Source organism: Sabethes cyaneus, chromosome 2 (genome assembly GCF_943734655.1).
Source record: "Sabethes cyaneus chromosome 2, idSabCyanKW18_F2, whole genome shotgun sequence".
Taxonomy (NCBI): Eukaryota; Metazoa; Arthropoda; class Insecta; order Diptera; family Culicidae; genus Sabethes; species Sabethes cyaneus.
In genome coordinates this window covers 87964571-87980051 of record NC_071354.1, presented here as the reverse complement: position 1 = coordinate 87980051, position 15481 = coordinate 87964571, and the positions used below count along the sequence as shown (strand labels likewise).

General features: G+C 39.1%; 2 protein-coding genes across 2 annotated transcripts; one reads left to right on the top strand and one right to left on the bottom strand.

Moving 5' to 3' along the window:
* The first annotated feature begins 5511 nt into the window (after nt 1–5511).
* On the top strand, nt 5512–6596 carry LOC128734792 (proteasome subunit beta type-5). Its single transcript, XM_053829140.1, has 3 exons — nt 5512–5684; nt 5760–6152; nt 6215–6596. The coding sequence occupies exons 1-3, from the start codon at nt 5550–5552 to the stop codon at nt 6521–6523; spliced, it is 837 nt and encodes a 278-aa protein (XP_053685115.1). The 5' UTR covers nt 5512–5549; the 3' UTR covers nt 6524–6596.
* Nucleotides 6597–9108: 2512 nt separating this feature from the next.
* LOC128738345 (probable ATP-dependent RNA helicase spindle-E) lies at nt 9109–14753 on the bottom strand. Its single transcript, XM_053833398.1, has 7 exons — nt 14353–14753; nt 13168–14229; nt 11942–13090; nt 10107–11585; nt 9931–10052; nt 9633–9869; nt 9109–9556 (listed from the first exon to the last, which is right to left on the bottom strand). The coding sequence occupies exons 1-7, from the start codon at nt 14536–14538 to the stop codon at nt 9421–9423; spliced, it is 4371 nt and encodes a 1456-aa protein (XP_053689373.1). The 5' UTR covers nt 14539–14753; the 3' UTR covers nt 9109–9420.
* Between the last annotated feature and the right edge of the window lie 728 nt (nt 14754–15481).

Genomic DNA, 15481 nt, shown 5'->3' with positions numbered 1-15481 from the left:
AATTTGTCATTTCAAATCCCTAATGCCCTAATGCTTAATATCGTTGATATCAGCAAACGCAAAAATATTTATAGTAGACTTTATTGCAAATTAGAGTTCAATTCAAACTATTTCCAAGACGAATGCGTTGCTTTCGGTTTTTGGGTATTAAATATCAGAAACTGGACCGTTTCTTTTAAATATTTGGCGATCTGGCATCTCTGTTTTACATTTTGTTTGTCATCATTTCAGTCAGACCATTCTCAGCCAGATTCTTAAGGAGTACGGACGCTATCGAATCGTTGGTTGTATAAAAAAGTTACAAATTGGGAAGGTGTTGAAAATTGAAATAAGTGTCCTTTATTAAAAGAAGGAAGCTAAATTAATCTCTCGAAGTGCATTACGGATTCTCATCTGCGATCCAAAGAGTATGAGCGTCGAAAACGGCACTCCTATAGGAGTGCCGATGGATCAACAAAATGGCGGATACCACGAAAAGACAGGAGATGCCAGACACGTGCGAGAAATTTATTATTACAAGCCAACAGATGTTGGGCCTTTTAAGGTTACAGTCGAAAAAATTCACGAACCCGCTACAAGCGACAGACGAATCGGAATCAACAAAATTGCCGTAGGCAGAGTATTACAGCAGAATGGTTTCACTAAAACAGTGTTGGATATAAAAAAGGCGGCTTTTGCCAAGGTTACCGTCTACGTGGATGAGTGGAAGGAAGCAAACAGACTGGTCAATTGCCAAAACTTATCTTTGAAACAGCTAAAAGCATATATACCCAAGGGCTATCTATCCGTGAAAGGTGTCATTAACGGAATTCCCGAAGACATGAAAATGGATGAGCTGCACCAAAATATCGATTCCGATGTCGAAATATTGGAACTTTTTCGAATGACTCGCAGAGATTCAGATGGTGACAAAATACCCACAAGAAAAGTCGGCATTGTTTTCAGAAATAATGTCCTCCCTAACATTATAAGAGTTTTCAGGGTACTGACTCGAGTTGACCCGTTCATCACTAGAGTTGTCCTATGTGAAAAATGTCTCCGCTATGGTCATATAACAAAAAATTGCAAGACATCAACACCCAGGTGTTCAAATTGCGCAGAAAAACACGAAGGAGATTGTGCCAATGAAACGAAATGCGCGCACTGCAAAGGGCAACACAAAACAACAGACTATTCATGTCCAGAACGTAACAAACAAAAAAATATAAAGACATTAATGGCAAAGAAAAACATTACATATCAAGAAGCGATGCAACAGTGCAAAATAGAAACAACAAACGGATACAGCATCTTACAAAACATGGACTCGTTTCCGACACCGTATGAAAGCTATGCAGAAGCTATCAAGGCCAAACAAAACACCCAAAGTCGTCCAACTAAACAAACAAATAGAAAGGAAAACCATGTAAACCCATCACAAACACCGAAACAAACACAAAATGAACACAAGACAGACAATAATGATAAGGTTGCGAATAACGAAAATGTGGAACGGGTAGTACAAAATAAAAAACGTAAACCGTCAGAGCCAGAAGAGGTACAACATATTACAGTTTCAAGGTATTTAGAGCTTCGACAAAGATGGGAAGAGCAAATGAAAAAAACCACGTATCAAAAGGAACAGCTAACACACGCTATGTCCACAATCGTCAACGGACTATCAAATGTACTTACTGGTAATCATGAAAATGGACATGCTGTACTGAAAGACATACTAGTTTACGCGGGACAAACTCTGGGGCTCGCAACAGGTACCAATACGAATACAACTAACGATGGGCAAGTTTCGAATTCTACAGAATAATATACAGAGCCTCGGCAAAAACAAGACAGAGTTGACGCATGAACTACATGAAAATAAATACGATGCAGCAATCTTAGCAGAGATATGGTTAAATGATGATAGTTTACACTCGGTAAACATTTCAGGATTCCATAAAATTCTGAAAACCAGACAGAACCGAACAGCAGGAGGGGTAGGTATATACCTTCGTGACTTGTATAATTATTCATTATTGCAGCTTACAACAAACGATAATTTTGAAGTGATTGGCATCTATATCCCTTCTAATGAACTTAGCCTTATATCTGTGTATATAAATCCGAGAATAAGCACACCCGAACTAGAATCAAGATTATCCATACTTTTAAGCGAAACCAAACCACTAACAAACGTAATTATTGGCGGAGATTTCAACGCTCACAATACCACCTGGGGTTGCAGGAACGACAACGGTAAAGGAAAATTGATTTACGAAATGTTAATCCAATCGAATCTCCTAATCTTGAATGACGGAAGCAAAACTTTTATACCCGCCACATTAAATTGTCAACCAAGTGCAATTGATTTGACTCTTTGCACCGTAAATATTTTCAATGATTGCTTTTGGAAGGTATTAGACTATAGCCTAGGCGGTTCTGGTCACATGCTCTTAGAAATACAAATCGACAACATCAAAACAAAAACACAAAGAGTAGTATACAATAAGAAAAAAATTCTTGAAGAGGTAGCAAGTATTCATCCTGAAGATTTCGATTCAATAAACACACTGGAAGAAATAATAAAAATCTCTGTTAAAAATAATGCTGGATTATCTAAGCATAAACCCAAGTACTACTGGAACGAAGAGCTCACACAATTGTATAAGACCAAAAAAGACTGCAGGAAAAATTTCAATCAACTGGCAAACATCGCCAATCTCATTGAAATGAAAAAGGCTGAAGCCAAATTTATACGCAAGAAAAAGGAGTTGATGAAAAATAAACTCGCCGAAATTACTAAACATATAGATCCTACTAACACCAGAGCAAATTGGCAATTGGTTAGAAGATTAAAGTACAACAGCGAGGATAAAAGCAAAAACAATATAATAGCAACCGACAAACAGATCGCTACGAAATTCATGGACGATAATTTCGAAGACTCCTGCAACATACAGCCAATAAGAGCGGATTCAACCCCCCAAAGTCAACTCCTTACACTGGAAAAATGGAATACCATTGTGTGCAGTAAAAAAGCAAACTCAGCGCCAGGGCCAGACAAGATCACTTACGAAATGTTACGAAATCTCAGTACAACGGTCAAGAAAAAAATAGTCGATGAACTTAACAGCTTCTACAGTGAAGGAAATCTCCCGGACAGCCTGAAGAAAATCAAAGTCGTTCCAATTCCTAAACCGAATAAGGACCCAAACAATGTCAAATCTTATAGACCAATATCGTGTTTACCCACGATAACTAAAGCGATGAACACAGCTGTTCTCGAAAAGATATGTAAGCACTTGCAAAACCACCAATTCTTACCAGAACTATCCTTTGGTTTCCGTCAAGGAAAATCTACAGAAGATTGTTTAAATTATGCCACTAATCATATTATGCAGGCGAAGCGTGAAAAACAGTTTTGTATCGGAATTTTCTTCGACTTCTCAAATGCTTTTAATACAGTGAATACAACAACCTTAATAACTATATTGCGAGAAATGAATATACCAGATGATATAGTCACATGGATTCATAACTTCTTGAACAACAGAATTCTGTTACTACATACAGAACAAGGAACGCTTCAAAAAACATCTTCGTCAGGACTGCCCCAGGGTGATGTGCTTTCACCGACTCTATTCAATATATATACCTGCCAACTCCACTACACCGATGGTACAGGAAATAGTGTAACAACTATCCAATTCGCCGACGACTTCCTAAAAATTATAAAAGCAAAAACGTTATCAGAAGCTAAATCCAAGGCTCAACAAGCAATTGACTCATTCACAGAATGTAGCACTAAATTGGGGTTAAAGGTAAATACCGACAAAACTAAAGTGATACTATTCCACCACAAAGCAACAGATGTAGGGTTACACATACAGGGTGAGCAAATTGAATGTGTGCGATACCATAAGTATCTTGGTATCTATATGGACCGGAATCTGGGCTTTGGTACCCAGGTTAGAGAACTCAGAGACAATGTAAAACACCGACAAAATATGCTCAAAATAATTAGCAGCATAAAAAAAGGTGCCACGCCCAAAGTTATGGTCTTATTTCACAAAGCCTTGTATGGCAACTATCTTGCCTACGCTAGTTCCATCTACGGAAAAACATCAAATACATACAAGCAAACACTAGAAATAACACATAGACAATGTCAGAGAATAGCCACAGGATGCACTAGGACGACACCAATAAACACGTTGGCCGCTCTGGCCAATGAGGAACCTTTGGAATTAAAAAGATATTATCACACAAAAAAGAAAATAATGCGCCACTTCAAGCAAGGTGATCAAATTTGCCACCAACTCCTACAATTAGATTTGGAAAACAAACAGGAAGAAAAAAACTATTCCTATATGGAATGGGTCTATATCGAAAATAGTGTGGAGGTCACCAAAGTTTACGAAAACATACAAATAGAAAACCCAAAGGCCATTGAAATAATAACTCAGATAGAGGACTATCCAATAAACAAGAAAAAAATGAATACCATAGTTATGAGGAATATATGCAATGCATATATAAACACTAAATTTCAGCTTTGGAGAAAAGTATATACAGATGCTTCCAGGTCTGAAGCAGGATGTGGAATCGGCATCTACGAGGAAGAAAACAATATCAGCGTTAGTATCAGGCTCGAGCAAGACTCATGCATCATGACTGCAGAACTTTTAGCCATTCGGGAAGCACTTAAAGAAGTAGAACAACTTGAGCCAGAAAGAACTGTAATTCTAACGGATTCACTAGCAGCCTGCAAGTTACTAAAGTCGCACCATTCAAATAAGAGATGGGATAGATTAACCGGTGAAATATGTAACTACCTACAATCAACTGGTACGGTTCTTCAATGGATTCCGGGTCACGTAGGCTTGAGCGGAAACGAAAAAGCAGATTCTCTTGCAAAGAACGGAGTAAATAGCTTAGCCATGATTTCAAACAAACTATTATGGCAAGACATGATACGACTGCTTAAGCAACAACTATATTCGGCCACAGATTTGTGGTACAATAAATATACACGTGAAAACAACAAGGGAACAAAATTCCATCAACTGTTTGAGCACTTTCCTATAAAACCTTGGTTTTGGTTCACAAGCTTCAACGGAGAAGAAACCAGGAAACTCAACAGAATTGTAGCAGGACACGATTACTCACACTACTGGCTCTCTAAAATGCAAATAGAAAACTTTGAAGAATGCGAACTTTGTGGTGAAAAAAATACTACAGAACATGCACTATTACGTTGTATTAAATATACACATGTCAGAAACCACTTCGACTGGGGAAATTTTAAAAACATATCGGAATTACTAAAGAACAACACGAGCGAATTACACATCGGCAAGCTGAAGGAAATTCTTCAATTTCTGGATATGGGACATATCGTTGTTTAACGACTAGACGTCACTAAAACGCTACGGTCACTGGCGAATATGAGGCATCGCTCCTCGGGCCATCACCACTCAAACCAAAAAAAAAAAAAAAAAAAAAAAAAAAATTTCAGTCAGATCCAGTTCCATTCTCAGGTTCCATCAGATTACTAACTTTTTGTGAAAATGGCTCTTGCAGATGTTTGTGGTTTATCAGCAGCGAATTTGTTCAATGGAGCAACCATGGGACGCCAGCTGTACCAGCGTGATTGTGAAAATCTTCAGAATAGTTTCTCATTGGCGGTGCCACCGTTTCAAGATGTAAGTTTCTGCTTTTCATCGTCATTGCTACCTAGGTTATGTTTCGATACTAAGGAGAAATAATCTTTCGAACAGCCGGCTGTAAATCTGGCCAAGCTGGCGGCTCATGGCGAATCGAGTGGCATCAAAATGGAGTTCGATCATGGAACCACAACTCTCGGGTTCCGATTCCAAGGTGGCGTCGTCCTAGCGGTTGATTCTCGTGCAACTGGCGGCCAATACATTGGTTCACAGACAATGAAAAAAATTGTGGAGATAAACGACTACCTATTGGGAACCTTGGCCGGCGGTGCAGCAGACTGCGTCTATTGGGACCGTGTACTAACAAAGGAGTGTCGAATTTACGAACTACGCAACAAAGAGCGAATATCGGTAGCGGCTGCTAGTAAGATTATGTCCAACATCGTGTACTATTATAAAGGAATGGGACTGAGTATGGGTATGATGTTGGCTGGATACGACAAACGGGTAAGAAGATTAAGGCACAATATTGAAACTATGCTTACCTTTTACAATTAATGCATTGATAGGGTCCTCAGTTGTATTACATTGATTCGGAAGGCACACGCACCCCGGGAAAGGTGTTTTCAGTTGGCAGTGGTTCCGTCTATGCCTACGGTGTTTTGGACTCTGGCTATCGGTGGGATTTAACTGATGAGGAGGCACAAGATCTTGGACGCCGTGCTATTTACCATGCAACACACCGTGACGCCTTTTCTGGTGGAATTGTACGGGTGTACCACATTAAACCAACCGGTTGGGTTAACATTTCAAACCAGGATTGTATGGATTTACACTTCAAGTACGAGGAGGAAAAACAGCAGAAGTTTGGAGCATAAAAAAGAGTTTCCATTAACATTTATTTAATTTTTTGAATGTCAGCAGTTGCATCCTAAATATATGCGATCAACAAAACTACCGTGAAATTTTTATGATTAAAAATCTATTACCCAAGTGACAAAAGATATTTCAAAATTATTCAATGAACTTTTTCGCCTTGCAAATTAATATAAAAAACTTTTCCAAAGAATATTTTTCTTGGATTGCCGAGAAAATTTGCTTACATTTTCATAATTTACAATGCTTAGATCAAGAGTCATGAATTTTTAAAAGAAGCGGGTTTTAATTAAAGTAGACTAAATTTTTCAATACGGTTTTAGTTCATAAATTCATTAACTGTGTTCGCGTACAAAATTTCATGAAATTCTGAGATCGTTCGATCAACACTAAGGACTGGCTCATATGGTCAAAGGCTTCGCAATATCGGCGAGTCATAGAGGTTTAAGTAGAGTGCTTTGTGCTTTATTCATCAAAATTGCAGAAAATAACTACAAATGTCCCATACATAACTGTGTCAAAGTGACTATCCCTGACGATAAATAAGTGTTGAGCTCGTGACATTTTTGTAGTACTTACTAGCCGTATGACTAAACTTTGATCCACAGCAAACCATATATCCGACGAACTCCAATGAATGTTTGCGACAATGAATTTGTAATGTGTTTTCGCCTGTTTCATTTCGTCAGCATTTTAAAATCAAACAGGAATATATCCGTGTGGACAGTTTCTGGTTCAACCCATGTGACCATCTTCCATCAACTCAATTCTCCCACTCCTCTTACCACTTACAACAGGTGTCTGTCTGTAGCACTCTTGATCCTTCAATACAACTCCAACATCAATCATTAGCCAAGGGTTCCACGACTACCAATCTTGTGACTCGCACGTCCTACGTGCTAAATAGCTTCGATGGCCGGTCGCAAACCGGTAATCATCCCTATTTCAAACGGATATTTATTTTGTTCAACTTGTTTCGAACCAGTTATGTACAATGAAACTCACATTGTTGCTGGAAGGTTTTTATAATTATGCCATGGTTTGAATGGTTTGCGTTGCAAACCAATATTATTCATAAAAGCTAATAAAGGTTACAGTGTAACGTTTTTATTTTAGATACTCATTAATGGACCTTTCGACTGCTATCAAAATTGTTGTAATCGGTTGAGGGATTCAAAAGTTAAGTATTTAAGAGAAGGCGTCATGACACAGATGATGATTTTTAGCACCACCCTAAGTGGTCCACTCACCCTGTCCCAAGAGCATGTACCCTAAGCATCAAACAAAAACTACAGGTCTAAAATTTTCATAAAAAGAACAAATCCTCTAAGTTTGAACAAAATCGGAGCACTTTTGATCATGGAATTACTAAGTGCGTACACCTGTACTCGGTTGATTTCAGCTAAAATATTCAAATTGACTTTTTTCAATTTTTCCCCGATGGATTTTTTTAAAATTAGCATATTCTGAATCGTGGAGACTTGTACTAAAACGTTGTGAAAGAAAATTTTATGTACAACAAAGTTGAATAATCGCACCCTTCAGACATAGCGTGATCCGTTCGAAATACAGAATAGGGGTAGTTTTTACACTGGTCTTTCCGCAGTTTTCGACGAATTGAACCACCATTGAATTGCCATTGCTAACCTGGATAAGCTTAGCATAGGTGGCTGCATTGGTTCCCCTCGTACCTATCCGATCGCCAACTAAAGGTGAATATCGGCGGCCACTTCTCAGGTTTCAGGAATCCTACAAGGCTGTCATTTTGGTCCTTTTATATTTATCATCTACTTCCATGACGTCAACTTCCTGCTTAAATGATGTTTACTGCTTGAAAGCTCTTTATTGTGCAGTAATCCGCTCCATTCTAGAATATTGCGCTCCAGTTTGGAGTCACTACTACCAAAATGCAGTTAGCCGAATCGAGTCAGTGCAGCGGACATTCATTCGTTTTGCTCTTCAGACTTGCGTGGTATAACTCCCTGCATATTCTTCATGACGTGAATAGAGTGATAGTTGTTTCCGTTTTGTTGACCTCGCGGGCGGATTATTTGGCTACTATGCTGGAATAGTGTTCAACATCAGAACGAAAATTGAGGTCCGGGTTCCGGTCCGGTCCGGTAAAAATCGGCACAAACTTTGTTATTCGTGTCCGATTTGGCTTTGTTCCGGTTCCGGAACCTGAACAGAGCCAAATCGGACCGGATTATTAGTTTTTATTTTATAGTCGGAATAACAAAGTTCGTACGCCTTTTAACCGGACCGGACCGGAACCCGGACTTTAATTCTCGTTCCGATGTCGAACACTATACTGGAAAGCATTGACCTACACGTGCGGGCTTGTACCTTACCCAATAGCCATTTATGCACGTGCCGCATCGACGGACTAACTACAGTAACTTCAGCACGATCACCGACAACGCCGTCAACCGTAAAGTGCTGAAAAATCCCTGTTTAAATCCTAGCACGTAATTTCTACGTTAAGTCTATCACTTGGGTCACTAGGCCTGTTGATATTTTCAGTACAAATAAACAATTTTTTATCTAAGGTGACCACCGCGCAATAGCGATTTCGTCTTCTGTTATTTATTATGGTACCCGTCGAAGATATAAAGAATAGTCACATGTGGCGAGGACAGAATGAAATGATCAGCATATTTATTCAACTTTAGTTTTACATTGAATAGTTCAGGATAGTTTCCAATTTGTATGGCTGATAAAAACTGAAATAATTTTCTAAACGTTCATCAGAACGGAGCGTCTCAATATGGAAAAAATGACAAGATAGGATGGAAATAATGCGTTTTCGCCAACACATATTAAAAACAGTATAATAAAAGGAAAATTAAATTTTCAAATTTGATCTGATATATCGCACCTTTTAAGCAAAGATTACAAATCAATGACGGAACTTGATTTGTGACTCACGATCGCGGTGCAACTTAGAGTAGAGATGAATTCGCAACTGCGGCAGAGTTTCCAATCCAGTGTTACACATCATACATGTGATACCGTGTCGAGGAAGATGGATGTCCCTGATTGTAATGAAGAGAAAAAAATAAAAAAAAAATATAATTATTCCTACAAATTATGAACAAACAGAATACGTACGTCAATGCCAGCTTGTGCAGATCACGGCAATGTTTCTTCATTCTTTCAATCTCCTTAGCACTAACTGGCAGTAGGTTCAGCGGCTCATGGAGAGGATATATGGCATTGCTGTAGATATTAAGATCATCTTTGCGCTTTTTAGACGAAGAGCTTGCACTAGTATTTGCGTCAGTTTTCCAAATATAGTCATTTGGAGCATGGCGAACATCCATAAACTTTCGTTCAGCTTCTAGGATCCTGGAATAGAGAATCATCTGTAAATCTTTCTGAGACAGTGATATTACACCGGGAAAATTACTTGATAATGAAACTTTTTATGTTCAGCTTAAGTTTCTCGATCGAAACATCGTTGAATTTAGGCATCGTTTGATCGTGGTCGGTGTGTAAAATACTGTCAATAGTATAGCGCAAAGCATTTATCTAAGGAAGAAAAATGTTTTTATATAGTACTAACAATGTTTTTCGGTTACTTACCTGTGAAATATCTTCTTCCGTAAGAACCACATCTAGTGTAAGCGCAATATCATGCTCGGGATACAACGCTTCACCAGTAGACTTATCCATGCCTAACCCAGCAAGAACGCTCACGACACGTGTCTCATCTTCATCTTTCTTCAACTGACAAGTTGGACAGAAAATTAGAGCCATCAATGCACCGAAACCTGGAATGTTCGGCATCATTGTTGTCTGTCTTAAAATCAGGCGATTGCCTTGTTCATTCACGAAACCAGCTACCAAAAGCTTTTCGTGGGTATCTTGAGGATTGGAATCCAACAATACAGAGTTTACCGAATCGGCTTCGATAGCAACCGGTTTCATAACACCGGATCGTACAGTTGCCGAAGCACTTGTCTCCAAGGGACTGTGAGGACCAGACAAAGCCACTTTACAACGTAGTTTTTCTTCTGGTGGGTGCACGTCCTCTAACTCTTCTTCTTCATACACATTCTGGTTAGTTTCCGCTAAACGGTAAACTTCCATTCGCATGTTTTCATCCAGCGACATTTCGCGTTGTTTTCGTTCGCGAGCGTCATGGTCAAGCTTTGAAATATAGCTCTCTTCAGAGTATTGAGCATATTTCAATCGAACTAATTCACAATTTATTGCAATTTCATCTCCCTTTCTCAGAAAAACACTAGCAACATTATTAACAACTGAATAAATTTCCGCAATAAAGATTTTTCCAAGTGTCATTTCTTTAAATCGATTTATCGTTTCTGCTGTCCAAATACCTTGAGGGGAAATTACAGCCGATGGTTGAGTTTCCGCCAGAGATGCTTCAAACACGCGCTGTGGAATATCCTTCAAATATTCAAGAGGTCCATCCAAACATCTGAAGGCAGACTCTCCCAAGACTGCTGTGTGACCGTAATCGAGAAAGAAAACAGTCCACAAAACGTCTCCTGTGCTGCGCATACTTTTGTAACTCTGCAAAACAGCCCTTGCATACTGTTTGCTATTTTCCTGTAATGGAGCAGCCACCATCTGTCCGATTGAAAAGTGCCAATCCGGCTCGAATTGCTGCAATCGATGCGGATTAGTATTTAGTCTGGAATGAATATCGGCAAAAATATCCTTGTTTCTACTATCCTCTGGACGTAGATGAAATTTGTTGCAGTGTACAACGTGTGTGACTTGACAGACCATACTGGCCCGATGAAGCGGCGGTATGACCGACAGATGAGCGTTGCGAACAATCTTCCGACGAGGTACCCACCCATTAGCCTCCTCCCATTTGCCGAGGCCAATCCGCGTTGCATACTCGATGGCGTCCTTCTGTCGCATGGTACGTATCTCCGTTGGGCGATATCGCTGGCCAAGTTTGCGCAGTTTTATGGCACGGTACACATCGGAGTGGACTTTGCCGGGCATGAACGAGGCGCGCTGGTTACGATCATCGTTACTTCCGAGGAAGGTGATGAATATGCGATTCGTTGTGCGATCATACATTACCTGGTAAGAGAACAAATGAAAAAATACATTTATCGTAATATTTTACATTAGGTTCCAGAAAAGAGTTTGTTTTGCTTCTCTCATAAGGTTTTCAAGAAAAGAGCAAAGCACTGTTCAATTCATAATATGATGGTCTATAATTAAACGCTCGTTTCAAAAATAATGTAGAGCATGTTCCCAACTAAGGAGCTATTAGTTTGCAGTACGATAAAAAATGAAATAGGATTGGGCTTAAAGTCAAGTAGAAAATTAAGCATCATGACACGTAAAGTCTCTAACTACGATGAATGACGATATATAAGTTTTTTTTCGCTATAACGCAGGAACGAAAAATAAAAAAATGTTTGATTGCTTACCTTGATGTTAGAATGAAGAGATATATCGCCTTCACTAAGTAGCTTCTTTATCTGCGCAGTATAGAGCGGGCCAATGTATCTTTCGTGGTCAAAGCCGGTGAAAAACACTGTATTGCATGGATCACGCCCGCCCAGTTCTGTGAACGATTGCCGCTCCATCACCTCTTTTCCACCCGCCGATATGGGCACATAGTAATTTGGGTAGAAGGCACCAGCCATTATTACCTTCAAGATCACTGTCTTTTCGCGGGATGACCAAACGACTCGATTGGGGCCGGCTGTTTCTTTTAATCCTGCTTTTTGCAAACGATCCTTAATTTCGCGTATCAACTCAGCCATATCTATTATACACTTTAGGTCCAGTGACATTCGACGCGTCCAACTTGCCATGTCACCACCATCTCCGGCTTGTTCCTTACGACTTCTCCATGCGGTATAAGCATTGAGAATAGCAATTCCATCGCTTCCTGATCCATCAGACCAGAACATTTTTTGTGAATAAGTTTTGACGTTGTTTTGACTAAGAAATATATTTTTGACATTCATGCCTGCGCCAATGATGACCGTATCTTCTAGCACGCTAAAAACATATCCCAAAATGATTAGCTTAGAGATGCGTATATCAAGCGGAAGCTTTGCCATTATACGACCCATATAGGTCATGTCTCCGTCAAGCTGTTCCGTGTTTCCGTTTACTGTTCGCAACAATGCTCCCATTTCTTTTAGCTGAAGAACGGTATTACGAATGTCGCTTAAATCGGGTGGATTTAGAGCAAGTGCCAGAATAGAATGAGGCGGTCCCATCTCTAGTAATTTAGCCTTAAGAACCACATTTTCCAATGGACAACGAAGTATCTCCGGAGGAGACGATAGGTTCATTTGATGATCGAAAAAGCGACGATTTATCAGTCGATAGACACGGCCCTTCATTACTCGGCCTGTTCGACCAGCACGCTGGATGAGGTTACTCTGGGAAGCCCACTCTGTCTTTAGAGTGGCAAAACTTGTACTGCTGTCCGTAAATAAATTACGTTGCAAACAAAAATCGATAATGAACTTAACATCGGGAATGGTGACAGAGCTTTCCGCAATGTTGGTCGATAAAATCACTTTTCGCTGACCTGGAGCAGGCCGACGAAAAACTTCAACCTGAAAATAAAAAAAAACAAGTTTTAGTAACGTCTGATAGATATCACATTAAAAAATGCACAAACCACCTAACTTACCTGTTCGTCAGTTGGCATTGTTGAATGTAATTTAATAAGCTTCAGATTAGTTTCGGATGTACGACTTTGTTCAGCCATCTCAATCAAAGAAGCATACATATGATCGATTTCATTAATGCCTGGAAGGAATATGATAATAGATGGTTTGCCTATAAACGCTCTGCCATCGTCATCGCCGTCTTCAAGCAAACGATCACATATGAATACGAGTTTAGCAGCCACTTTATACATTTCCGGAGAAATGCCAGGATTTTCGTAGTCGACAACCAAATCTATTTTCAGTTTGTCCAAATCATCATTGTAATATATATTAACTTCATGTGGAGGAGGACGGTCAATTGAAATTATGGGTGCCGAAAGGTAGCCACTTTTCTTAGGAATTTTAAAATATTCAGAAAACACTTTCGCATCAATTGTAGCAGACATTAGAATAATTTTGGTTTTAGAGGAATTAGTGGCTAGAAATCTACGCACAACTATTAGCAGAAAATCCATATCAACTTCCCGTTCGTGTACCTCATCCAGTATCACGTGAGTATAATTAGCCATGGTTTTGGCCGTGATTAATGACTGTAGCAATACTCCTGTAGTTACATATAGCAACCGAGTGTCCGGACCGACACATTCCTTCAAACCTACTTTATATCCGACAAGTGTTCCCGTCTTGCATTTACGTTCTTCAGCAACGCGATTTGCAATTGACATAGCGGCAATCTTTCGTGGTTGGGTCACAATAATGTTACAGTATTCTTTCCGATGGAAAGCATCTTCTAGCAAAAATTGAGGAACTTGAGTTGTCTTTCCACATCCTGTCGTTCCCTGCAGGATAGTAACGGCGTTACTCCGAATCCTATCCAAAATTTCATCTTTACTGTAAGTGATGGGAAGCTTGCTAGGCTTCATTACGAAATTGTACCGTTGAAATAAAGGAAACATCATCTCTTTGGCTTTAAGTGTTCTTGTATGCTCTTCGTCTTCGTCAGCCATCGTTGCATCGTCATCCACATCTTCCAAATTCGAAGTGCGAGAGGTAGATGGACCAGCAGCTTCATCCAAAAAAGCCTGGAACAAAAATTTCATTTTGTTACCTATCCTTTAAAACAGTCATAAAACTAAAAAGTGCAATCAATAAATGTCGATCACTGACAATGACGCGTAGATAGCTTAAATGAAGAAAATACTCACATTAATTAACTGCGATTCTTCCTCTTTAACGAACTTTCCGACATACTCTTTCCCAAGTTTTTCCCTCTCGGGCATCTTGGCAAAAAGGCTCTTATCTTCCACGACCGTAGCATTGCAATATCCACCGGAAATTACTACCCGATTGAAGGGTTTGCTGAAGTCGAAAAAATCGTCAATGTCATCCATACTTCCTGCTTTCCGATTGATACAGCAGCCAATTTAAATGTAATATTTCTGCACGAAACTTGTATATTTAACGTTTAATTTCTACAGCCTTTATCAGAACAAAAATAAATACGTCCCTGATCAAATTTACTCGACTATTCAAACATTTTTTCTGAAAGCGAAACGGATGAACTACACTAGCGCTTCACATTGAACCATCAGGTAAGATGGATCTTGTCGTCTTGTCGATAGATTTTTTTCTTTTGTTTGGCACAGCCAGAGTTGCAAGTTTTTTTTTTTCAGAATTAAAATGAAAATAAAAATTCTAAAAATCGGGATAAAAATATCAATTCTGGCTTTAATTTTTAGAATCAACTCCATGCATTATGCGACCATCTGAAAACTAAAGCCAGAATTCCGGTTTATATTTTCAATTTTTTATGAAAGATTATTTTTTAAAAATCCTCTCATATTGCTGCTTATGCTTTGACTGTCTGCCACCAGTCACGATCGCATGAAATTGACGGAATTCCATTAAAATAGACATCTTTAAGACGTTATTGAGGTTTCAGGTTTCAACTTCGCAAGCTCTATGTCGAACTTTTTTATTCAATCCGGGTTGAAACTGGATGAATTTTATCTGTCAGATAGGAGCAAATGAACGCAAAAAGTTCATCCAGTTCCAATCCGGATTGAATAAACAAATTCGACATTAGTTTCGACAATCAAAAAAACAAGTTTGTAAGTATAGGTCGGACTCAATTATCCGGACAATTTTTTTATTATTTACGTTTTGAACGTAAGCATATTCAAAAAACCTATTTAAAACAAAAAAAAATTTCACCCGGATAATCGAACCCGCACGATCTGTATTTCTGGAAACACCATAAAAAAATCTAAATTATCTTGAAAAATTAGGAACATTGGCAACTCTGCGCATCAATTAAACCCACACTCAAAAAAA